At 29.6% G+C, this 25,097-nt stretch overlaps 1 protein-coding gene across 1 annotated transcript; it reads right to left on the reverse strand.

Moving 5' to 3' along the window:
• Positions 1-6,033: 6,033 nt before the first annotated feature.
• LOC127149413 (linoleate 9S-lipoxygenase 6-like) lies at positions 6,034-10,640 on the reverse strand. Its single transcript, XM_051084702.1, has 9 exons — positions 10,313-10,640; positions 9,306-9,598; positions 8,931-9,156; positions 8,483-8,824; positions 8,233-8,318; positions 8,029-8,136; positions 7,633-7,937; positions 7,217-7,480; positions 6,034-6,981 (listed from the first exon to the last, which is right to left on the reverse strand). Exons 1-9 carry the CDS (start codon positions 10,566-10,568, stop codon positions 6,228-6,230), a joined length of 2,634 nt encoding a protein of 877 aa, XP_050940659.1. The 5' UTR covers positions 10,569-10,640; the 3' UTR covers positions 6,034-6,227.
• Between the last annotated feature and the right edge of the window lie 14,457 nt (positions 10,641-25,097).

A 25,097-nucleotide genomic window follows, 5' to 3' on the forward strand; every position in this document is an offset into this window, starting at 1 on the left:
GTAAAAAGCGCATCTTCTCAAAAAACCCTTTCAACTGAAACAACACTGTGGTTATCACCAGAGAAGATTGTTCCACGATGATTGGGCAAAGATATATAATGTTTAACCTCAAAAAACAAACTGGAGCTTCCTTCACTTTCAAACCTTTCCATCTAGAAAATGTATTGATCTCCTTTAATGATTCAGTACATGTCAAGCTACTGTACAACAACACAGAATAGACTACAGTTGGAACCTTCTATGTCAAATTTGAGTCTTGGTCTTCAGAAAAATATTCCTCAATGAAGTTAATTCCCAGCTATGGAGATTGGCTTTCTTTCAGAGGAATTCCTATACATGTATGGACATACGACACATTTGTGAAGATTAGAAATGTTTGTGGAGGCTTCACAGCAAAAGAAACAATTGAAATGACTGATCTTCTAGAAGCAAAAATCAAAGTTCACTACAACTACTCAGGTTTCATTCCAGCTTTCATCAGAATCAACGACCAAAAAGGAAAATTCTTCACAGTACAGACTTATTCTCCAATATCAGGTAAATGGCTAATGGAGAGAGGGGTAAAGATCCACGGTTCATTCAAGAGGCAGGCAGCAATACAGTTTGATGAGTTTAATTCAAAATGTGAATAGTTTTGCTTCATCGAAAATTAGCTATACCACTGGAGAAATTTGAATTCAAAAAAATAAGATTAAATGTTGTGATCTCCTCCAAAGAAAATCACACAAAAGCCAAGGACTTAAATGTGGAGAATGGCATGAACAAGAAAAATAAGAGAGAGAAGTGGGTAGAGAAAGGAAAAAATTTAATGCATGCTAATGATGACTCCATGGAGAAGAGTGAAAATTCATTACATGCTATCATGGATGAATGCAAAAGAAATAGAAAAGTCAGCTATAGAAGAAAAGGTAAGCTTTATCTCACGAAAAACAAAAACTCATTACTTCAACTCGGATACAGCTCCATCAAAGCAAATCACTATGGAGGAGGGATATGGATATTGACAATGACAACATACAAGAGATACAAACTCGGATCAGTGGTTGGGTTTCCCAGTGCATGCCGATCAGTTTCTCGTTAAAAAAAAAAAACCTCTATATATAAACTTATAGAGTATTTTTAGAAGAAAACAAGATGTTTGAAGCTACTAGCGGAACAGGTCACCAGGACAGACAAACATCGATATATATTAATTATATATCTTCATAGAAATAGAAGGGCTGGAGGTAAGCCCGAAATTAATCCATCAAAGCATTAAAATTAAGAGCTATTTTGCTAGGTCTGTAGTCTTTGAAAAGAGGGCAACAACTGCACCAAAGGCCTAGTAAATTACAAGCATCTTTCCATAGGTCTGATATGTTTTTGTGAATATTGTTGAATATTCTATTGTTTCTTTCGAACCACCAAGACCAAAGGATAGCCACACCCATATTTAAGAGGATGATATTTTTCCTACTCCTCTATACAAAAATATCAAAGTCAATGATATGTTGTCAGTACACACCTTTCATTATTATGATTGTTAGAAATCAAGGAAGAAAAAAGAAAATATCTAAATTACCTCTTTGATTATAATCATGGACGAAATAGAATTTTTAGTTTCTTATGTGAACACAAATCTAAACTGATATTTTAAGGAAAAAACATATTGACACTTGACGAACATCTGTGAACTATACTTGTTGTCGTGTCTTACTTCTTCCGAAACCTCACATTTTTTATTTTTACTTTTTCATTTATGATTTTTTCGCTAATCCTATTCTCTAAATTTACCTTAGCTTACAAGGTGGACCCATGTTCTCCACATGGATTGAAGTTATTAATAGAGGATTATGCATATGATTCTCGAGGTATCTACTACAAAGATGACACCGCAATCCAAAATGACATTGAACTCCAATCATGGTGGAAGGAAGTTGTAGAGAAAGGTCATGGTGATAAGAAACATGAAGCATGGTGGCCCAAGATGCAAAGTTTAAATGAACTAATAGAATCTTGCACCATTATTATATATATGGATTGGTTCAGCTCTCATGCCGCTATTAACTTCGGACAATATCCTTACGGAGACTTTGTTCGTGATCTTCCAACGGTAAGTCGAAGATTTATTCCTGAGGTCGGTAGTAAAGAGTATAAAGAACTTGAATCTTGTCCTGAAAAAGCCTTCTTGAGAACCATAAATTCTCAACTACAATGCCTTTTTGGAATGTCAATTTATTGAAAATTTATCAAGGTTTATCTTGGGACAAGAGGTAGCTAAGAATGGACATGTGATAAAGATGCATTGGACGCATTTGATGATTTTGGTCATGAAGTTGAGGAAAAGATTATGGAAAGGAATCGCAACATCAAATTCAAGAATAGAACTGCCAAACTAACGTTTCTTATACTTTGCTTCTTCCGTCTCGCACTGAAGGAATCACTGGCAAAGGAATTCCTAATAGTATCTCTGTCTAATTAAAAAAGCAATTTGGTTTGTGTGTGTTATGTTATTTTGATTTTTCTTGCATGTTGTTATCTTTTTGGTTTGACGATCAAACCAATCCTATTTCTTAAGCTATATGAAATAAAAAATAAAAAATGCTTAAAGGTCGGTTTGGATTTGAATTTGTTAGTTGGGTTTTTAAATTTTAAAAATTTGTCATTTTATTTTAGTATATAAAATAGTAAAATTTGTATAAATAGTATGATATGAATTTGTATATTCAAGCATAGTAGAATCTCATATTGTGTGATCTCATATTATCATAACACATATAATTTCTATGAACATGAAAGTAAGCACACACAAGATAATATTAGCCACCAAACTTTCTCCCATATACATTCTAACTATTAGATGACTTTATTGTTTAGCTTAATAATTAAAAAAACATATATAACAACCAAACTAATCTAACGTGGTAAATTTGGAAATATGTAAATTAAAATCATACACTATATTTCACATCTCAAAGATGAATAATTTCATCATAACAAACTTTTAGTGACAACCAAATTGAAATTTTGATTTGAATCGCTCATTTCAAAGCTTAATTAAAATTAGAGTTTTCTTTTTCATTTTTTATTAACTCTTCGTGGCTCACCATCTTTTACAACCTCATAAGACACCTTTCTTCAAATTTAGTACCATTGAATTGTTCTTAATTTGTCGTAATCGATCATTTCTTGATCTTAAACCCTTCTCCACTTTGCTCTAGCTGGAATTGAAAAACATAAATTAACAAAATATCATTTTAATGTTTACCCTCCTCGTGATAAAAGAGAGAAAATTTGGGAAATAAGAGAGTATACTTGATAAACTTCCCTTTTTCGTCACTTCCATGCTTGTATTTAATTTTTCTTTGTAGTTTTCTATCAATTTGAAGGTGGCAAGCTAATAAAAAAGAAGAAATCTTAAAAAGAACGCTCTAGAGTGAATTCTTCCATAATTCCATACATGTGTATACCTAATTGTTCAATGTTGTTCTATGTTATTTGATTTTGATTGAATCCAATGATTTATTTATAGATGTGATTTGATCGATGTTGAAATTTGGTTAGGTTATTGTTTTACTTGTAATAAGAATAAATGATTTTGTAGCTTCATTCTTGAGTAACGTAATTTATTCATTAATTTGCTTTACTTAAATGCAATAATGAATGATTATAACATTAATTATCAATTAAATTTAAGAGTCATTCCAATTACTTTAAAAATCCAGAAAACTACATGAAATTATTTTATTAATTATTTAGAAATAAAATTATGGGAGAAACCTTTTCACATATTTATTATTGAATGCAAAATTACCACCAAGTGAGCTATGAGAAAAAAAAAAGAGTGTTTTTGAATAAAAAGAAATGTTGACTTTACATAATTATGGCCAAAAGTTGTATAGATAAATGTTATAGCGAAAGAGTTAAAAGATTACATTTTATTACTGGTGTAAAACCATTATATAAAATAACTTGAAATTACCTATGAAACTCGAAAGGATTGAAACCTTAGTTTGACAACATTTGTCAAAACATATATACATCTCTTATTAATGCAAAAATATTGCGATGCATTCTTGAAAAAATTGAGAGAATGAATTGAGAAAAAAACACACAACAAACAAATTAAGAAAAATAAATTAAAATTTTCGAAAAAAAAAATAGTAGAGGATAACTCTTTATATAGCTAGGAGCGGGAGGGATTGCATAACTCTTAAAATTCAGTTATTAAATATAGTTAAATGTAAAAAAATTAATTATATAATTAATATCTGGAAATTCAAACCAACAAAACTTTTTGAATTATAGTATTTCATCTTCTAACCTTTCTACTTCTTTCTATCTCTTTTATTGATATTAATCATTCATGGAAATGTTATATTATTTAAAAATCTAATTACTTATAATTTACTTATTAAACAAATAAATATTATCATTTTCTTAAAGTAAAAATTTTAAGGCATAAATTTGCACTTTTTTTTTTTTTTTTTTTTTTTACTTTTAAGAATCCATTTATGTAAATTCATGATAAATAAACAATAACAACTTAGAATATCATTAGGTTGGGGTTATTTTTATTGTGATTTTCATAGAAATAGTAAAAAAATTGTAAATAATTAGTAGTTACTAGTCTTAAATAATGGAAAAGAAATTGTGCTTAGTTTATGAAAAAAACAATTAACTATTAATTATTTAAAATAAAATTTTTAAAAAAAGATAAAAGCAATTAATTATTAATTATTTGTTGGGTATTGAGAAAATAAATGTGGAGGTAATATTTAATATTCAATTCTTCAGTTAAAAACAATAATTAATTATAAATATTATAAAATGAAATGAAAATGACAATTATAATAAAAGCAAAATTGTAACCGAGTAAATTCAACATTTTAAAATAACAATATGAAGAAAGCAATGAGGTACGAAAGTAAAACCTAACAAATTTATCAAATAATAGATTGTTTATTAAAATTTATCAAAATAAATGATAAAATAAGATACAAACTAAAAAACTTTGCCATTATTGATGGATTAATCTCTAAATTTTATCTACTTCCTTCTATTCTTGTATGTACAAAGAGATAATTGCTTTATACAGGGAAGGAGGGAGGAAGTTGAAACTAACTTGGAAAAGGAAGAGTCGTGTTTTAATTCATTCAATAATTATCAACATAAACTTCTCAAATTTAAAATTTTTAAAAAAATAAAAGACATTATTGTTTTCCGCATAAAAAAAATTCAATGGCAAACCCAAAATTAATATTTAATAACCCATTATTAATTAAAAGCCTATTATTTTAATGTAAAGACAAAATACAAAGTTTAAAAAGAGAATTAATAGTAATCTACATAATGTATTAAGAAAATAGATATAATGGAGATAAAAAGTTTCTCCTTGTATAAGCTTTTATATATATATATAAAAGAAATGCATGTATGCCAACTCTATTATCGTGCTATCTTACTTTTTGCTGTGTTTGTGAAAGAATAAAAGAATTGTGCTTTAGGTTTTAATTAATTCCCCTTGTACTCTTGATTTAAAAACTATGAAAAAGTTATATATATTATGTGATTTCTATAAATATGTGATTTCTTGCTCTTGTCTCATATAAAGTACACAAAAATACAGAGAGAATTGTTTTCCTCCAAATTTTTTTTTTTTTCTCTTTTCTATTAGTTGCTGACGATCCCACACGTTGGAGAATATGGGGAGACTTTGCAAAACATTTAAAAAGTCATATGGATTTATAGTATTTTATTTCTTTCTTTGTTTTGGAATGGACTCTAATGTTTATCCGGTAAAAGAGTCCAAGTAGTATTTAGTGGTGAATCCAAAGGGGTATTCGTTTTAAAGGACCAAGTTAAAGACTCTGACGTGGAAAGATGAAATGATCGATTAGTTGTATAGATATGATAAAAGTGTGTAATTTGATGTGATCTAATTAGTACAAAAATACAATGTTGTCAATAGGTAATGGCTTTAAAGTATTCAAAGTATTGTATGCACGAGACTAAGTACAGTAAAAGTAAAAGTAAAGGTAAAGAACGGTAAAATATATAAACATCACTTTTTATTCATTCATAAATAAAATACATGATAAGCTCCTTAAGCATAGACTCTATGGCTTTAATTCCAAGAGTATAGCTAGGCCAAGTAGACTTTTTCACATTAAACGTGTAAGAGTGACAATAATAGAGAACAAGGAAATGAAATATTTATAACCCAATCATATGCTCAAAGAGTCCTTTCAAATAGAGATGCTGTTTGGAATTCCTCTGCCTGTGAGCCCCTCGGTACTTGATGGAAGAAGCAAAGTATATGGAACATTAACAGGTCCAGTTCTATTCTTGAGATTCACATCTTTGTTCCTTTCAATGATTCTACTTTCAACTTCAAACACTTGTTTTCCAAAATTCTCAAACACTTCCAGTGCAGCTTTGTCTGAAGTCCATTCAATGCTAGCTCTTTGTCCAAGATAAACTTCATCAGAAGCATGCCTTGACAATATTTCAATTAGTGAAACTCCAAGAAGTGTTTGCAACATCGAATTGATTGTGTTCAGGTAAGCCTTCTCAGGCTTTGATTCAAGTTCTTTGTACTCAGCACTTCCTACTTCAGGCATATGCCTACGACTTATTGTTGGTCGATTCGGAATAAAGCCTCCATAAGGATATTGTCCAAAGTTAACTGCAGCATGAAGAGCTGAAGATATCCATATGATGGTAGTACATGTTTCAACCAGTTCGTTGAAATTTTGCAACTTTGGCCACCATGTTTCATTTTTCTTATCAGCATGACCTTTCTCTCTAGCCTCTTTCCACCAAGATTGAAGTTCAACATCATTTTGAATTGCACTATCATCTTTGTAGTATAGAGAACAATAGTTTGTAACCCATGTTTTGATTGTTGACCAAATCTCAAGCCCATCAACAGCAAATGGATAATCCTCTATGAGTAACTTAAGTCCATGTGGTGAACTTGCATCCTCAACCGCTACACCTCTACATAAATAATGTAAGGATAAGAAAATTTTACAAACCACTACTGAATTATGTGACTAGAAATGATTAATTATCAGCCTAGGGGGACTGATAGCAACAAACTCTAGCAAAGGTGTGATTGATCATCAAGTATTTAATTAAAAATTCAGGTGTGTAATTGTACCAAACCTTTATAGTTCAAGAGACTAATTGATGAAATTAAAAGACTTAATTAACAGTGTAATTGGTGATATACCTCTTGATGAGATCAGCAGGGAGTGCTTGCTCATTGAAATTCCATTCTTTATATATGTAAGAAGACAACTCCATGGCATACTTTGATTGAAAGTGAGTTCGTTCAAGAAGACCATCGCCATTAACAAGAACTTGTCTTGCAAATGCATTGATAAACATAGTGTCTTTGTAATGAGGAACAAGTAACTTATGAATTGGATGAAGCACACTCAATTGTCTATGTGTCGCAATCACAAATGGCTCTTGTACTGCATGAGTATTCAACCTACAATAATAATTTCCAAGTGTTAATTACATCATATATTTCAATTAATTACTACCATATATATATATATATATATATATATATATATATATATATATATATATATATAAAACATTTTAATTTGATGAGTAATTAATTATTTTCGAACATACCAATGGCTGATAAGTTGATGGTAACCAGCATCATTGACAACCACATAAGCCTTAGCCAATTGCCATATTGACTTTTGAACTCCTTCTTCAGCTGGAAAATATTGTTTGCTATTTGCACCAAATTGATCACCTTGAGGGTGTGGCAGACTCAACTCAATAACCAATGGCCTCAAAGTTCCATCTTCTTTCAAAAATAGCAATGTTCTTGTAGCATATGTTTTTGTTTTTGTTGAATTTATTTTTCTAAGATATGGCATTAAGGCATCATGGTGATCCAATATGTATAATCTCTTCTGATTCAATGCCTACATATATAGATAGGAAAAAAAATTAAATTATAATAATATAATATAATTTGAAAAAAAACACAAAAGTTTAGGTGATTTTAATATTTACCTCATCAACTGTTAGACCTTCTAAGCCAAACTTTATGTCTTCTTCAGTAATCTTGCTATGTTGATCACCATACTTATTTGAGTTAAGTTTGCTTTTGGGAGGAAACTCCTACATAATGTATACAAAAGAAAATATATAATTCTTTGAAAAGAAAATTAATATGTAAAGCTGAGTAGAGAAAATAAAAAAGATGTAACTTTTTACCTCAAGACGACGTATGATTAGAGGGTTAACTCCAGCTAGCATTTCTCTTGCAAATTCTTCGTCTGTTTGCCATGCAAACTTGTCCTCTATTTGTAATTATTAGAGTAAAAAATAAAAGTATTATTTTAATAAATTTGAAAACATAAAATAGAATCCAAACTTTCTATCTAATTTAACACACTGTAAGAATGTATGTGCTAATTAAAATAATGAAATCGAAATTAATATCGAAGCATTATATATAGGATACCTTTAACAACTTGTGGGGGCGAAAATTTGAGAAACCGTTGGTCATTATCGGTCCTAAAAAGTTCTTGGAACATTGGTGGTGTGAAATCCTTGGTGAGATTTCTAAAGACATCCAGTGGAACAGGAAGTCCTCCTTCGTAAAGATTATGAACATCTTGAAATTTATCAAACTCTCCTGGTGAGAAATCTACCATGTTTACAAGTGCTGGCTGAACGGTTGATACAAGTGATTTCAATGCAAATCCAAGAAAATCTGATAACTTCAAGTGACCAAAATTTTCATCTCTTGGTACATAAATATTTAATCCTGATATCACTGGCAATCTACTTTCATAGTTGGAATCTAACAACAAAAAAATTCATAAATTAAGCTTTCAATTTGAGCGAAGTAATTTCATAAATTACTAAATGGTTATCAAATGGGGTCGTAATTAATAAACCTTAATTACCTTTCCATTCTCGTGGTCGTCCGGTTCTTCCACGACGAGGGTAAGGGAATTGGCTACCTCCAAGAATGGGACGCCCATCACCAGGTTCGGAAAGGTCGTTGTAAATATCGTAGTCGTATATTCTATCCCATTCCTTACGCTCTCCAGTGCCATCTCCTCTAAGAGTCAACAATTCCTCCTCTCTATACTTACGAAGAGGATTTGGTGTATCACTTGGAAGATATGTCTATACACAGAAACAAATAAACAAATTATTATTAATTCCTTGCAAGAGAGAGTGAGGTAAAACAGAAAGGGGAAAATAATTATTTCAATTTTCTTGTTTTTGAAGGGAGCATGATTGTTTGAGGGATTAGTGGGAAATTTAACACTTACGTTGTTAGCAAAGAACATACGATCTTTCTTGTATCTTCCAGAAGGGTAAACCCATGAATTACAATCAAAATGGACTCTGCCATAGCCAGGAACATCCTCAAGAGTGAGAGATTTAAGGAAGAATTCACTTGTATGTCCATTTTGAATAAAGAAAGCTCCTGGAAATCCAAAACCATCTTCCCATGTAAAGTTCACTTGAAACACTGATTCTCCAGCAAACAGTGGTGGAATTGAAGTTAGCCATTTCTCCAAAAATGCCTTCTTCCCAACTTTCCCTCTTGAGTCAAGTGCAGCTGTCAAAATTCATTATTTTACCAATTTAGTTAATCATCCAAAAACATCATTTAATGAACTCGATCTTTAAGTTACATTCAATCTATCCTTTAACTTTTAAGTTTTGTGCAAGTAAAGATCTCTAAATTTTAATTTATTAAATAAGTTCGTTCCCCAGATTTTAGTTTGCGATGATTAATTTTAGTTATATTAATATGTTGATAGTCTCTTGATTTGTACGTTTGAAAATTTTGAAGGTTCCATTAAGTAAAATTCAGACACACTTGTTCTAGTATAATGTTAAATTAATATTGGACTTAACTATATCGATATTTTAACAAAGTCCTTGTGTGCTCCTCACTGCACACCACAAAATCTCGACAATTACAACTTAAGAAAAAAAGTAAAAAGTAAAAAGAAGTCTTTTATCCTATTCAAGAAAAAATAAAATAAATACATGAAAATAAAATTTTAATTTTTATATCGATTATATTCATTAATTTTAAAATATGTTGTATATGACAAAAACTTTCTAGACTAAAATCTTTAAGGTTTTTATTGTGATACTTTTGAGGTTCACAGACCTATTAGCACAAAACTAATACTTCAAGGACATATTAGATATTGTTTAATATTATATTGGAGGGTAAATGGAGAAAAAGTAAAAATACTAAACACTTATAATTTAACCGGACACTAAAATAAAGATAGAGATTAGGGGAAAGAGAAGTTACAAGTTTGAGTGGCACTAATGAGTTGAAGAGAAACACCACCACCCAATAGCTCAGTGAAGTTATCAAGAAGAGATGAATGGAATTCAGTGAAATCCAAAACATTACTTCTCATAAGAATCACTTTCCCTTTGATTTTCTGTCCCCCAATATTTGAGATTTGGCCTGCAATGTTACTACCAGCATTGATAACAGAACCTGCAAGATCCCCAGTTGTATTCAAAGCTCCTTCTACGATATTCTTCCCAATTGAAAACATTTTTCTCTTTTTTTTAAGAACACTTTTTTTTTTCTCTCTTTGTTTTAATATAGCTTTAACAAGAAGCTGTTGTGAGGATGAATGAATTTTTCTCTTGTATTTATAGCAAAATTTGAAGAACTTTGGCCCTCTCTCTCTCTTTCATTTGACTGATAAGATCGCCTTGGGAATTAAGTCAATAAAGAAATGAGAGCAACTTTTTATTATAATAATATATTAAAAAATGGACAACAAGAAATTTGAATATAAAATGTAATTATTTTCTCACCTCATGAAAACGTGTTTATTAAAATAATAATAATAACAGGCACTTTCTGATCATCTTTTTAGAGAGTACAATAAAAATGATAAATAAATGTATTAGATAAATATAAAATTTTATCATAAAATTAATCGATAAAGTGAGAAGTAATCATTATCTTATGAAGATGGTGAGCTTTTTCATCTTTTTGGGGTGAGATCTTCGATATTTTGTTTCAGATTGGATAATGATCTTCACATGACCCCTCATATATTTTGGACTCCCTCACAACATATGGTTAATGAAGTTTTTTTTTCAAAGAAAAAATTCACAAAATTTATCAGCAAGAGGATTTTTAAAATTATTTTGAACAAGTCGAGATCAAACACCTGTAGTTAAATATTTTTTTATACAGAAATATATAAAACCTATGTTTCAAGAAGGCATAAAAAACTTTCAAAATGCTTCCCATAATAGTATCCTCGAAAATCTCTGAATGTTTTTGTATCTTGCCTAATTACTGCCACAAGTTTAATAATTGAGATGCTAATGATGAAGATTACAAACAAACAATTATTGATTGTAATAAAAGTGAGTTTGAAATTACAAACAAGCAATTATTGATTGTAATAAAAGTGAGTTGGAAATTACGAACAGACAATTATGGATTATATTTAGGATATTAACGATGGAAGCCTTTTTTGATATAAAAAAAGTAGTCTTTCCCTTTGAATCTGTACATAGCGAAAGTAAATGAAGAACTACAATCGATGTAGACGTTATTTAATAACTTAAATGTTTGTTTATCCTTTTGATGGTTATATGTTTATTTGGTTCTAATAATGTCTAATAAGTCTACAACTTTTTATTTACGTGGCTAATTGTAATGCTCTTAATTTAAGATCGAGGGAGACATAAGTGAATTGATATCGCATCTGAATAAAAGATATCCTAAGGACATGAAAGTTACATTAATAATGACTTTAAAAAAAATTAAATGTTACTACTTATATCCAATGAGAGGTGTATCTTTCTTTTAGGTGACCTGATCGTATGAACTCTAAAGTTAAGCGTACTTCGCTCGGAACAATTATGTTTTTTGTGACCTTATGTAAATTTTCTTAGAATGCATGTGAGTGAGGACAAAGTATACTGAAAGGATTCGTGTTGGTTTGTGGAGTAATTTTTACTCTAATAAAACGGAAATGTTGGAGATCCGAATTTCGAATATTGGGCCTAGGGCGTTACACTAATAACCCTTAAACTTTTAATTTTATGTGTAACAAATCTTTGACGAGTTCAAATTCTTAAAAAATTATTTGACTTTTAGTGTTTTTGCGAAACGAGATACTAATGGTTTTCTTACATATTGTATTAGGGTAAGGGTGTTTTTGAATTTGTTTTCTTATAATTTGATTACAATAATAATAAAAGTTTGAAAGTTGAACGGGTAATTTTTAGAAACAAAATAAAAGAGTATATATGTGCATTCTATAATTTAACCTATTTTTACGTCTTTTTGGAAAATTGATCCTCTAATCGGTTAAAACAACAATGTTGCCAATTTTGACATAGCGCCCAAAGCGGAAAAAGAAACTAATTATCTATGATTTCGTATATAAGAACCTATTTGAATAGACTTGAGAAAAAAATATTTATCGCATTTAAACTCATTTGATAAAAAAGTTATTTAAAATAAACTCCAAAAAATATTTTGTTTGGTTGTCAACTCCTTTCATATTTTTCAAAAAACTTATTTTTAAAAAATGTATTCTAAACTATAAAAAGTAATATTAAAAAGAAAAATAATAAAGACAAAAAATAGTAATTAGGAAAAAACCATAAACCATAAATTTCAATAACATTGATGTATCCAATTATTGGGGGTTGGATCCATTACTCCTGCTGTTCAACTATTTTTTTAAAAAAAATTGAATAAAACTAATTATTTTCTTATTTCGTTATCTGTAAGAAAATTCATTCAAGATTCTCGATCTGAAATCATATATATATATATATATATATATATATATATGAATGTGATGTTATCATTAATATATAATTGAATGGCTTATTAATTATATACATGCTTATGTGTCCTCCTTTAATTCTTCTTTTAAAAAATATGTCCTTCGGAATTTATAATATTAATGATATAATTAAACAATTCAAAGTTTAAAACATTGGATAATTGAAGTTGGTGAGATAAAATAATTTGATATCAATAATATATTACTTAATTACCCATTTTGTTGATTGGTATATAGACCTTTTAATATATTTCCATTATTATTAGAGATCATCTTCTGTTATTGATAGACTAATTTAATGCTGTTTGGCCACCATTTTCTTGCATGGTAGACTATTTTTATTTTCAATTTTATCATTGAAGGGCTATCACTTTCATTACGATAGACCTAATAAGCATGTAAACACAATTACTAAAAGATGTAAAAATAGTAAAAAAAGAAATATAGTGATATGGTTAGAAATGATGCGTTGATAATATTTGTTTAAGTTTGATATATGTTTTATGGGATGTGTCTAATTTTGTGTTCTTTTGATGAAGGGATGTTTTTAGGAAATGTTGTTTTTTTTTTCTTTTTTTTTTTTTTTTTTGCAAAGATTATTTTCTTACATGAAAATTCACTTAAGATTGTTTCATGTTCTAAAATATATAGTTTTTAGATTTTACTGGATGCATTACATTTCTTTTGTGTTAGTATTATGAAATTGACAAATAAAGATAAGTGTTATAAAAAAATTATAATTATCAACACAAGGGATTTACATAGGTCATTAAAAGTGTATTATTTGGATAGACAAAAACAATTTATTATAAGAAAGAACAATTCAAATTATAGATTAGAGGTGTGTCTCTAAAGTTATAGAGTTTATATAGCACACTACCATAAACCCCTAAGTTAAAATCATAAATGATGTAAATATATGACAAATAATGATCAAATACAACTTAGCTTACATTTAGAGAGTGTCACCCTAGCTCCTGATTCTTTGATCAGACAATAGGACTTCGTATACTTAGTGGTTTAAAGTAGAAGATATTAAATTCGAGGAATTAGATGTTGATTTCCTTAACCTTTGACAAAGGATAGATAAATTTGATAGAAGAAAAACGTTTCTTTACCTAATATATAATATAAAATTATCGATAGAGTTTAAAATTCAAATTGGTAGATTAGAGAAATATTTGACAATCTAAGACATCTAAATTTATCACAATCTCTTTCGAACAATGGGCTTGAATATTAAAATACAAAAATCGAGACGTAAACTATTAATAAACTAAAAAAAGAGATGAGAGATTTATTAAACGTACTTAAATCCATTTGTTTTAATTCTTATATGTATTAAACTATAAGAAACTTCAATCTTTAACTAAAGTATAAGTTGTAGAAACTTCAATCTTTAACTAAAGTATAAGTCGTAGAAACTTCAATCCTTTACTAAAGTATAAGTTGTAAAAATTTATATGATGTGGTACGATCAAAGTTTTATACGGTTTGGGTACAAAGGGAAATATTGTTTGTATATTAATTGAGAAAAATATATTTTAATTGGTATGAAACATTTTAAGTGAAATCGAAACAAAAGAACCAGAAGAAATATATCACACTAAGGTGGAGAATATGGGAAAAAGTCATTATCTCTTACAAGTGGTATCAGAGCCATTTTCCTAATTTAGAGTATTAGTAGAATCCTCAAGTACTTAATAAAGAAGTTGTGAACGTTGAGAACGTGGTAGTTGATGTAATTATGATGAAGATCCATGGTGGGACTTTATAGGCTTGATGGCGTGCCTCTAAAGAAGAAGAGTTGTCTTGAGTAGGAGCACACTTTGAAAAGATGAGTTGACTTATGTAAGAACCAGATTGATAGGATAACTATTTGATGGGAGGCTAATAGTATACGTTGCGTAAAGGAGTGATTGTTGAAAACTGTGGTCAAAAGTTTTTCATTAACATCTAAATTAGAAAAATAATTAAAATATATCTTTATCGATATACGAAAACTTAGGTATACGGAAACTTAGGTAATGATGATAATTAATGTTAAACATATACTCTAATTAAGAAACTAGTAGTTTAATATCCTCACCTCTCATGTGGAAGTGTTAGGTTACCAAGAAGATTTAATTTACTGGAGGATTCAATGTTCTTTATGAGTGCAGGTTTATTATGTTGAAACTATAGAGATCATTAGTCCTAACTTTTCAATCAAGTTTCTCACATGGAGATTGGTAATGGTAAGGATTATTATTACTTGATAGATTTGGATGGCAAGAAATAAAAAATGGTGCTTTAGTTAGGCAACCGACAAATGCAGAGTTCAATAGAAACTTAATTAACAAGCTTAATGTCCTTGACTTTCAACTTGAGTACCGAGAGGGACAACATAAAAAGAAATGGGTAGAGACGATCTTCACTCTACTCACTACAAGAAATTTTATCTCTGTCGACGACAAACATACCGACACTCCTAAATAATTTCATCGATAGAAGTGGTATACACCAACGAATTGTGTTATCGTTGGCAATAAGTGGAATTGCCGATGCAAAAATTATAGCGTTGGCGTAGATAGGTTTTTACCGACGACATATTTTTGTACCGTTGGCATATGTGGACGGTTTATTATGATCGTTGGCTTAGGTGGACCAACGTCGATGGAATTAAATTTACCGTCGGCGATTCTTTTAAAACAAAAATAGGTTTCTTTCTTTCCAATTCTACTTCTTTCTCCTAATACGCCACCGCCGAAGAACCCTCATACACGATTTTTCCTTACATTTCCTCCCTCCCACACATGCCGGCCGCCACACCTTCCCCTTCGGTATTTTCCCTCCCCTCCCCTTCGACATTTTCCCTCTTTTTCTTAGTCATCGGCAAAAGGTGAATTTCTTATAGGTACTTCTCGGTCTGAGTAGGCAAGACTCCAATGATGTAACTAGAAACTAAATAAAAGTTGACACTTCTTAATAGTTTGATCACCAAGTTGGGTGGTTTGGGATGGGTACTTTAGAGATCATATGAGTCATGTACATCGTCTTGCTGGTCTGAAGTTTATATATGAGGTAAAGATTCACGAAATAAAATGAAAGTTTATAACGTATGTTTTGGACTTGAAAGGAGTATTTCATCGCTTAATCAACCAAATATCTCCTAGTTAAATTTAATTGTTTTTAAAGTAGTAAAGCAGATATTCATACTTAGAGGGAGCCTAATTAGTTGTTTAAATATAAAAAGGATCTCATATTTAGGGAGAGTCCAAATAAGTTTGGTTTGAAGGATCATTCCAAACAAAGACTTGGAAAGAAATAACTAATTAAATTAAATAGGGAACATTAAACTTTAAGTAGTTTTTATTGTAACTCATTATTGTTAGTGAAATTTCTCTCCATCAAGCAGACTACCATATATATGTAGGTGATATTACACCGATTTGAATCACCACTCTATATCGTCACTTTATATTTTATTGTTTCATTTCCTAGGTCGCCTACTTGTCATCTCCTACAACATGTCTAATTCGTGTTGACCGGTATAAGATTCGTCTATTCTTTTAATTATTATTTTATACAAATATTAAACAAAGTAAAATTATAAAAAATGAGAGAGTTGATGTTAAAATAAAAACTTTTTAAAAAATATGTATATGGGATACACATGGACACACGTGTCCATGTGCATCTTTTTCTATATATATATATATATATATATATAAAGAACATTTTGATCGTGCAATTAACTGCATACTGTACAGACTTAATTATTATAAACAGAATTGTATCAGATGGCAAAAAACTTTAGAAAAAGACAGTCTATATCACCTCTTTTTTGTATATTGTAAATATGACAAATAATTAATGATATCAGACGACTATCAAACGACTAGGAGGACTATCAGATGGTTATCCAGTTTTAGATTTACTACTTTTGTAATTTAAAAAAATATAGTGATATAGGTTCTATTATCGTAACCCCAAATTATAATATTAAACTTAAACTAAATATTAAAAGAAAATAACAAAACAAAAATAAAGGGATGGCATATCCATACATATATATGTGTCGCAGTTGACCACATGGCCAAATATGCTCCAATACTTTTGTTATTAATTTATTCATAACGTTCCAATGATCATTTTTATTAAATAATATAGTTGTATTGAGGGGACAATAATTAAATAAATGGGATAAGGTAAGAAACTATTTTAATAATATTTTGAAATCATATGCGTTTTAAATTCATTATATTTAATTTATAATAATGTACGGACGGGTCCATTGTGTATGGTCTATATGTAATATTACTTGTAGGCTGTAATCATGGATAAGATGTTCAAGATTTTTTTTTTTTTTTTTTTGGTTAATTTTTTATGACAAATATTGAAGATACTTGAAACAACGTGAATCACATTAATAAATTTCAATAAATAATAATAATAAAGCCAATTTGATATGATTTTTGGATTTTGGTAAATAGGTTTTGGAAAACTTATTTTTATTTTTGAAATTGGGTTAAGATTATAACTTTCAGCTTAAAAGAAGATCCACCTCCTCTTAAGAAATTCTAAGGAAAGAATGTTCTTAAAAGTTAAAATCCAAACCAAAATTTGAAATCTTAACATAAAGAAAAAAAAAAAAAGAGAGAGAGAGAAAGAAAAAGAGTTTTTTTAAAACTTATTTTATTTTTATTTTTGAAATTTGCATTTTGAAATCACGAATATGAAAACTACACTGAATTTGTCATTCTTATGTATTTCATTTCTAGGTTACTGCTTTGAGCTCATATTTCTTGATTTTATGTTGTTTGTAATTGAGTTAGATATTTTCTTTCTTGAAAAAGATACGATAGGTCAGTAGGTATACCTGGATATCTCCATTAGAGGACACCCCTTCCAACATCCTAATCATCCTCACTTAATTAATATAGGAAGAGATAATACATGAGAAACAAAGAACAACAAGATACAAATCAACTAGAGGGCTAGAGTACTTATGCCCAACACAAAAGAAAACTGAAAAGCATTATAATCGATTTAAAATATACCATTGAACTTAAATATCAATAATAACAAAAGAAGAAACTAACTAAGGTTAGATGTCAATTATACCATTGAACTTAAATGTCAATTATACCATTGAACTTAAATATTTAATTAATTAATTAGGTTGATAAGTTTAAAACTTAAACCACTCTTGAATTATAGATGTAGGATTATAATTTGTTTTAAATATTTTGTCTATAGTAAAATGGTCCAAACATTACAAATAAAAAAATCGATGAAAAGTTCCCCTTACCCTAATTCCTTTAAGAAGTAATTAATGCACCTTGTAAAAAAAATTTTCTTTAAAAAAATTATTAGGATGTTATAAATAACTTAATAAGAATATTATTGAAAAAAAATTTCAATAGAAAATAATTATTTTTAAGGGTGTAAAATATTTACACTCTAGAAAACAATTTCAAAAACGGAAAAGTTCAGAGGCCCACCGTGTAAAATATAAAAAATATTCGAACCACACCGTCAATAACGCATGCTTAATATATTTACGATTGTTTAGATTTCGTTATTGTTTGATACGCGATCATTTAGATATGATTATAATTTATACGCGATTGTTTAGATATGGTTCAATATATATGCGATCGTTTAAATATGGCTACAACGCGATCGTTTAGATATGACTATAATTTATATGCGATCGTTTAGATATGACTACAACACGATCGTTTTGATATGACTATAATTTATACGCGATCGTTTAGATATGGTTACAATTTATACGCGATCGTTTAGATATGACGACAATTTATATGCGATCGTTTAGATATGACTACAACACGATCGTTTTGATATGACTATAATTTATACGCGATCGTTTAGATATGGTTACAATTTATACGCGATCGTTTAGATATGACGACAATTTATACGCGATCGTTTAAATATGGCTACAATTTATCTTTTCAATTTCATCCTTTAATTTTGTTACACGATCGTTTAGATTTGGGGACGCAAATCTAACTGATTTTTTTAAAAAAAAATTGATGCACAATCGTTTAGATTTATTTACACGATCGTTTATTGATTGTTTACATTTGGCTACTTCAATCTAAATGATTTCTTTTTCAAGATTTTTTATACACGATCTTTTATTTTTTTTTACACGATCGTTTACTTTTTTAAACGATCGTTTACATTTGGCTACTCCAATCTAAATGATTTTTTTTAAAGATTTTTTATACACGATCTTTTAGATTTTGCTATTTTGTTGTACACAGTCTTATACAGTCGTTTAGATTTGATTACTCAAATGTAAACGCGTAAAAAGAAATAAAAGAAAAAAACGATGGAAAGAAATCGCAGCGAAAAAAATAAGAGGAAAAGTAGAAAGACGATGGAAAGAAATTGAAGCAAAAAAAAAAAACGAAGAGGAAAAGAAGAAAAATGATGGAAAGATTAAAAGGGAGAACATGGGGAAGACGAACGAATCGCGAGGAAGAAAAGAAAGATGGAAGGACAAATCTGAAATATTTAAAAAATGGCTAACTTTTTGGGCTTTGTTAGACAGGCCCTAAATAGTTTACGGTTTTGTTACGTAAGTTTTCCTATTTTTAAATATAGTAAAAGTGGAATATTGCAAAACTTTAAGTCTAACTATTATTGCTAGCTATAATCTAAAATTTTATCATATTTTGTAAATATTTTCTAACAATTTTGCTACTATTGGACAAAATGTTAAACTTATAGAAATAGCAAAAAAAAAAAAAAAAAAAAAAAAAGGAAAAAAAAAGAAGGAAAACACAGGTAAACATTGATACACTTCTATCAACTTCTATTGATGTTAGATATGTATCAGCCTCTATCAATGATAAACATTTATCAATATCTACAGCCGATAGACATTAATAGATTTTGATCAGCCTCTATTAATAATAGATTTTGTTTATCAATTTCTATTATCAATAGACTCTGATAGACTTATTCTATTATTCTCGTTTGTTTAGGCCTTAAAGACGTAGATATTTTTACTATGAACTTTTAAACAACTTAGTCCATTTATATATATTTTAAACCTTTTATACTATTGAGGAATTTTTAAATATAGTGAAATTAACCAAAATATTTATAAAATATAGAAAATTTGTTAATTTATCACTCATAGACATTGACAGACTTGTATGAATATCTACTAATATCTATCCTGGATAGATTTTGAATTTTTACTATATTTTATAAACATTTTCGATAAGTTTACCTTATTTAAAGTAATTTTCCAATATTATTCCCTTGAATCACTATAATCAATAGAAAACAAATAAATAAATATTGAATTAAGCATATAATTAACACTCACGTACGTCACATCATTTTTTATTCCAAAGGAAAATGAAATATAATTCTCACGTGAAATAAAAATACGATAATCAAAGCTGTAAAATTAGCAAATACAAGATATTAAGGTTCTAATAAACTATATTTTTTTCAACATTAACGTCACATTAAACTTTTTGATTCAACCATACTTTTAATTCAATATTATTCTCGTTTGTATATCCTTTTAAATGTTTTGGTTTAGGATATTTAATTATAACTTAGTTGGCTAATCATTTTAATTAATTCTCCTTTCATTTATTTATGTTTGTTGATAAGATTGACTTATAGTAAGATGATTTAGTGGTGATTTAACGATATCTTGTCATTTCAAAGATTCTTTTTTAATCTACATCGTAGAACCTTGATATATAATATCTAAACTCCTAACTAAGAACTCTCTTTCTCTCTCCCAATATATATATTATTTTATTTGGTGATAATCACTTGTATAATTAGTTTTAACTTGTAGTTAATATATATAATAATTTTAAACTAATTTAAATTAACTCACATCAACTTGGAAGAAAATAATGGATATGATAAATTTACGATATAACATTTTATAGATTTCCTTGAAAGTCGTCGTCTGTTGTTAAAGTCTAGACTTTTTTATAACATTTTTCCAAAACTATAGTGGATGCTATAACAGTGTATGAATGTAATACGTTGCTATATAAAAACTTTTTATAGTGTTTTTTAAAGGCTATAATATGTATATATGGCTAAAATAATTTGTTATCTTTAACTTATAATAACGTTTTTCAATGCTATAATATAATATTGGGGTCTTTTCAAAAATATAAAAAAGCGGCAAAGTATTTACATTGTATGGAACAATTCCAAAAATGGAAAAAGCTCAGAGGCTCACCGTATAAAATACAAAAAATGTCCCTTTAACAATGTGCATATTTGGTAACGCGATTTTGGTACACGATCGTTTAATTAATTGGTTACTTTTCAAAATTTGGTATACAATATCGTTTAGATTTGGCTATACGACCGTTTAGACTGGTATAGGATCGTTTAGATTTGGCTACAGGATCGTTTAGATTTGAGGTTCCAAATCTAAATTTTTTTTTCAAAATTTGGTATAGGATCGTTTAGATTTGGGTACATGATTCTAAATGATTTTTTTTCTTCAAAATTTGGTATAAACCATTTTTTTCAATATTCTTTATACACCATCTGCATAAAAAAAGAAGAAAGACGACAATCTTTATACACCATCTACGTAAAAAAGAAGAAAATAATTTTTTTCAATATTTTTAATACAACGAAAAAAAGAAGATCAGTCAATCTTTATTACTATAATTATTGTAGTAGACTTTTAATAACATTACTTTTGCACTATATATAAATTTCCTATATAACTTTTACTCATGAGTCATGACTATCAAAGGTAGTCTTTTTTGTAAACAATATGTTTTTTCATATAATTTACAAGAGTTCTCTAGACCTCTTGTAAACATCAAACACTTTTGTCCTCTACTAGCTTGAAAATTAAAGTAAAATAAAATAAAACGAGGAAGTAAACTTTGTATGAGTGCATCAGTTCTAATTTCTTTCTTCTTTTTTCTTAACGTAACATACCAAGAAAAGTAACAAAAAGCCTAAAAAACTCATATAGTTAGAAATAGACACCAAATATATTGGATCCAAATTTAAAGTCTTTTGATATCTTCCCCTTGTTACTTTATGAGTTGAAGTTATGCTTCAAATAGAGTTGTCCCTTCTTCATTTTCTGGTGCCTCTCTTATCAAAACCTCCGAAACCCTGAAATGAAGCATACCATCTTTCCATCTAATCAAAAAATTAAAACCAAATGAGAGTGAAAATATAAGGAAAGGAAAGAGTTCTGGTAGTACCGGATATTATATTATGGCCATAATTGAGGATTTGAAAACTTCCATGTTCAAAATCAAAGGACAAGAAGCAGCAACTTCAAAACTCAGTTTTATTAACTCTTCTAAAGCATCTAAGTTTAGAGAGCAAACTTTTGTCTGAGAAGGAATTGAATGATGAGGATTTCCCAACTAGAACTTATTTACAGCACTTTGAGAGAAACACTTGAAGAAAGTCGAGAGAAGAACAAGTTTTATAGAAATTAACCATCACACAAATCCAACAAAACAAAATCCGAACCAAAACTCACGATGATAAAGTGAAGATTATTTGATTTCCAACATCTCTACAGCAGTTATCTTTCTGTTTTACAACTATTTTGTAACAGATCTATGCTTTATATAAATAGATCTCAGTTCATTTAGATTCATTTGCCGAACCACGTACATCTTTATGTTCATCTTCTTCTTCTCTTTCATTATAGTTGACTGCATGTGTGTTTTCTTCAAACTTTCTTGCTGAAAATCGCCATACAGAAGAAAAGATCGTTTTTCTTTGAATTGTTTTCTGTCTTTTCTTACCAAGTGTTTTCCCCAAGGTAGTAGACGTGGCTCTGTCCTCCAATATTTCACGTACCACAATTAAATTGAAATCTGATTCTCTTTCTCCATTTGGGCCTAAAAGACAAAATAAAAGCCCAACATAAAGGCATTCACATCCATGGATTTTCAATCAATTGGAAGAGCTAAAAATATTTCAAGGAAAAAGACAACATCTTCCTCTTCAAACTCATGTTTCTATGTGCAAAAGGGACCAATTTTGATTTTAAAATATAAATGTGATTATATACAGGACTGCACTTTTAAAATTTGTTCAAAGGGTGGGGACTATAATGATGAATATATAGCCAATTTGAAGTTCATTCTTCACCTCTTTGAATCTGCTTCTTGTCTCAACCTCAATTTAAACAAATCCACCATCTTTCCTGGTGGATTCGAGTAGGGCTGGTTATATTGCCGAAAATTGAGGAATCAAAAAACAATTTTTGCGGATTATTTATCTTGGGGTTCCCCTGGGAGGCAAACCATTTTTGAACTTCTGGGACAGCATCACAGAGAAGATCCAAAAGAACCTGGGCAGTTGGAAATACTCTCTCATATCTAAAGGAGGCAAAATTACCCTCATCAATTCCACCCTTGAAAGCCTTTCCACTTATCAGATGACACTTTTTAAAGCTCCAAAGGGGTTTATAAAAATATTGAGAAGAGTTGGAGTGATTTCCTTTGGAAAATATACTGACATCTTATCAGGTGGTCTAAAATTACTATGCCAAAAGACTTGGGAGGGTTGAGCATCACCAAGGAATGCGTTTTTATCCAAATGGCTTTGGAAATTCATTTCGAACTATGAAGCGCTTTGGAAAAGATTGATTTTTGCCAAATATGACCAAGCCTTCATCGGGGACTTTCCCGTTAAAGGAAAATACGGCAGTGCCAAAGCTCCTTGGAGATCTATTGTCAAAATGATTGACTGGTTTCCGAATTAATACTCTTGGAAAATCAATAATGGTAATTCGGTCTCTTTTTGGCATGGTAAGTGGAATAATAAATCTCCTCGGACTAGTTTTTCTCCAAGACTTTATGCTCTCTCAAATCTTCAACAGGGAAATGTTAGTGATATGTGGAATTCCGATTACTCTGATTGGGATTTTCAGCCACGTAGACCCTTGCGTGACCATGAAATACAAAGGTGGACTGCTCAAAAAACTGATCTAGCTGCCTGCTCCAAATCAAAATCGTGGTCCTGATCCCCCGGTATGGAATCTAAACACAAATGGAACTTTTGATATTGCATCGGCTAAAAAGGCTATGATTTCCATTTATTCGGGTAATGTTCCTATAGCTCAGGCCAGCACCTTCAAGACTCTCTGTAAATCTGATATTCCCAAAAAATGCAAGTTCTTTATCTGAACTCTGATTGATGAATGTATAAATACTGCCGACAAGCTTCAAAAAAATATTTCTAAGTTGGAGCCTAAATTCTAACCAATGTGTACTATGCAAAAATCATAGGGAGGACGTAAATCACTTATTCATAAATATATTGCTCCACTTTCCAAGTTCTCTGGTCGAAAGTTAAATTTGTTAAAGTGGAATCATTCTCCAGCCAACCTCGGCCTTCTATGTAAGGATCTATGCAGCTTAAATACCAACAATAAGAAAGGGGCTATCACCTTTAACACTATTGACGTCACGTTATGGATGATTTGGCTTGAAAGGAATAACAGAATTCTCAACTGACTCGAGCAAAGGTGCTGTCGAAATTTGGGATGATATTCTTACATTTACGGTTTCTGGAGCAGTAGATCTAAGCATTTCTTTAATTATAGTGCTAGCTCTAACTTTAAACATTGCGGCATTTGTTTAGGTTTTTCGTTGAGCTCCTCTCTAGTCCTTTTTTTCCTTGCTTATTGTATTATATTAGTTATATATTAATGAAGCAAGAGCGATGAAGGTGCTATGAAGATGTTCACTTAGTGGAGATGTCTACGCCCAACTAACCAAAGTATCTTTTTTCGAGAAAAAAAAGATGGGGACTATAAACAGAGGTAGAAAATAAAGGAAATAGACTTTTCTCACTCGTTGGGGCTGGTCCTTAATTGATGCTCGATCCCCAAACCAAAGCACGGAAAACCAAAATTTATAGATTTTAGTATGAAAAATCAAACACTTTGTTAATAGGCATGTAAAATTGTTATTTAGTCGAAGAGTTGGCACCGATGATATAGAATTATATTCAAAGTTCAGATATGTGTACTAACCCACTAAAAGGACATCATGACACTGTTGAAGTTATTTAAGACAAAATTTGTAAATTCAACTCAAAAACATAATAAAATACAATACTAAATTCTAAGTTAAAAAAAAAAGACAACAAACCCAAATGACACAGAAATGCTAGTCAGCATCTGAATTTGTATTCATTGTTCGGATCTGCCACATTCAAGCTTGGTTGGACTTGGACCTGATCAAAACCTCTGCG

This window comes from Cucumis melo, chromosome 5 (genome assembly GCF_025177605.1).
Source record: "Cucumis melo cultivar AY chromosome 5, USDA_Cmelo_AY_1.0, whole genome shotgun sequence".
In the NCBI taxonomy this organism is placed as follows: Eukaryota; Viridiplantae; Streptophyta; class Magnoliopsida; order Cucurbitales; family Cucurbitaceae; genus Cucumis; species Cucumis melo.

Bases quoted from the DNA above. Each gene is read 5' to 3' on its own strand.
- LOC127149413 (XM_051084702.1), bottom strand. From the start codon at position 10,568: ATGTTTTCAATTGGGAAGAATATCGTAGAAGGAGCTTTGAATACAACT. The intron at 9,157-9,305 runs GTAAGTGTTAAA...TTCTGTGTATAG, and splicing joins GTATGTTCTTTGCTAACAAC to ACATATCTTCCAAGTGATAC. The intron at 7,481-7,632 runs GTATGTTCGAAA...TTATTATTGTAG, and splicing joins CATCAACTTATCAGCCATTG to GTTGAATACTCATGCAGTAC.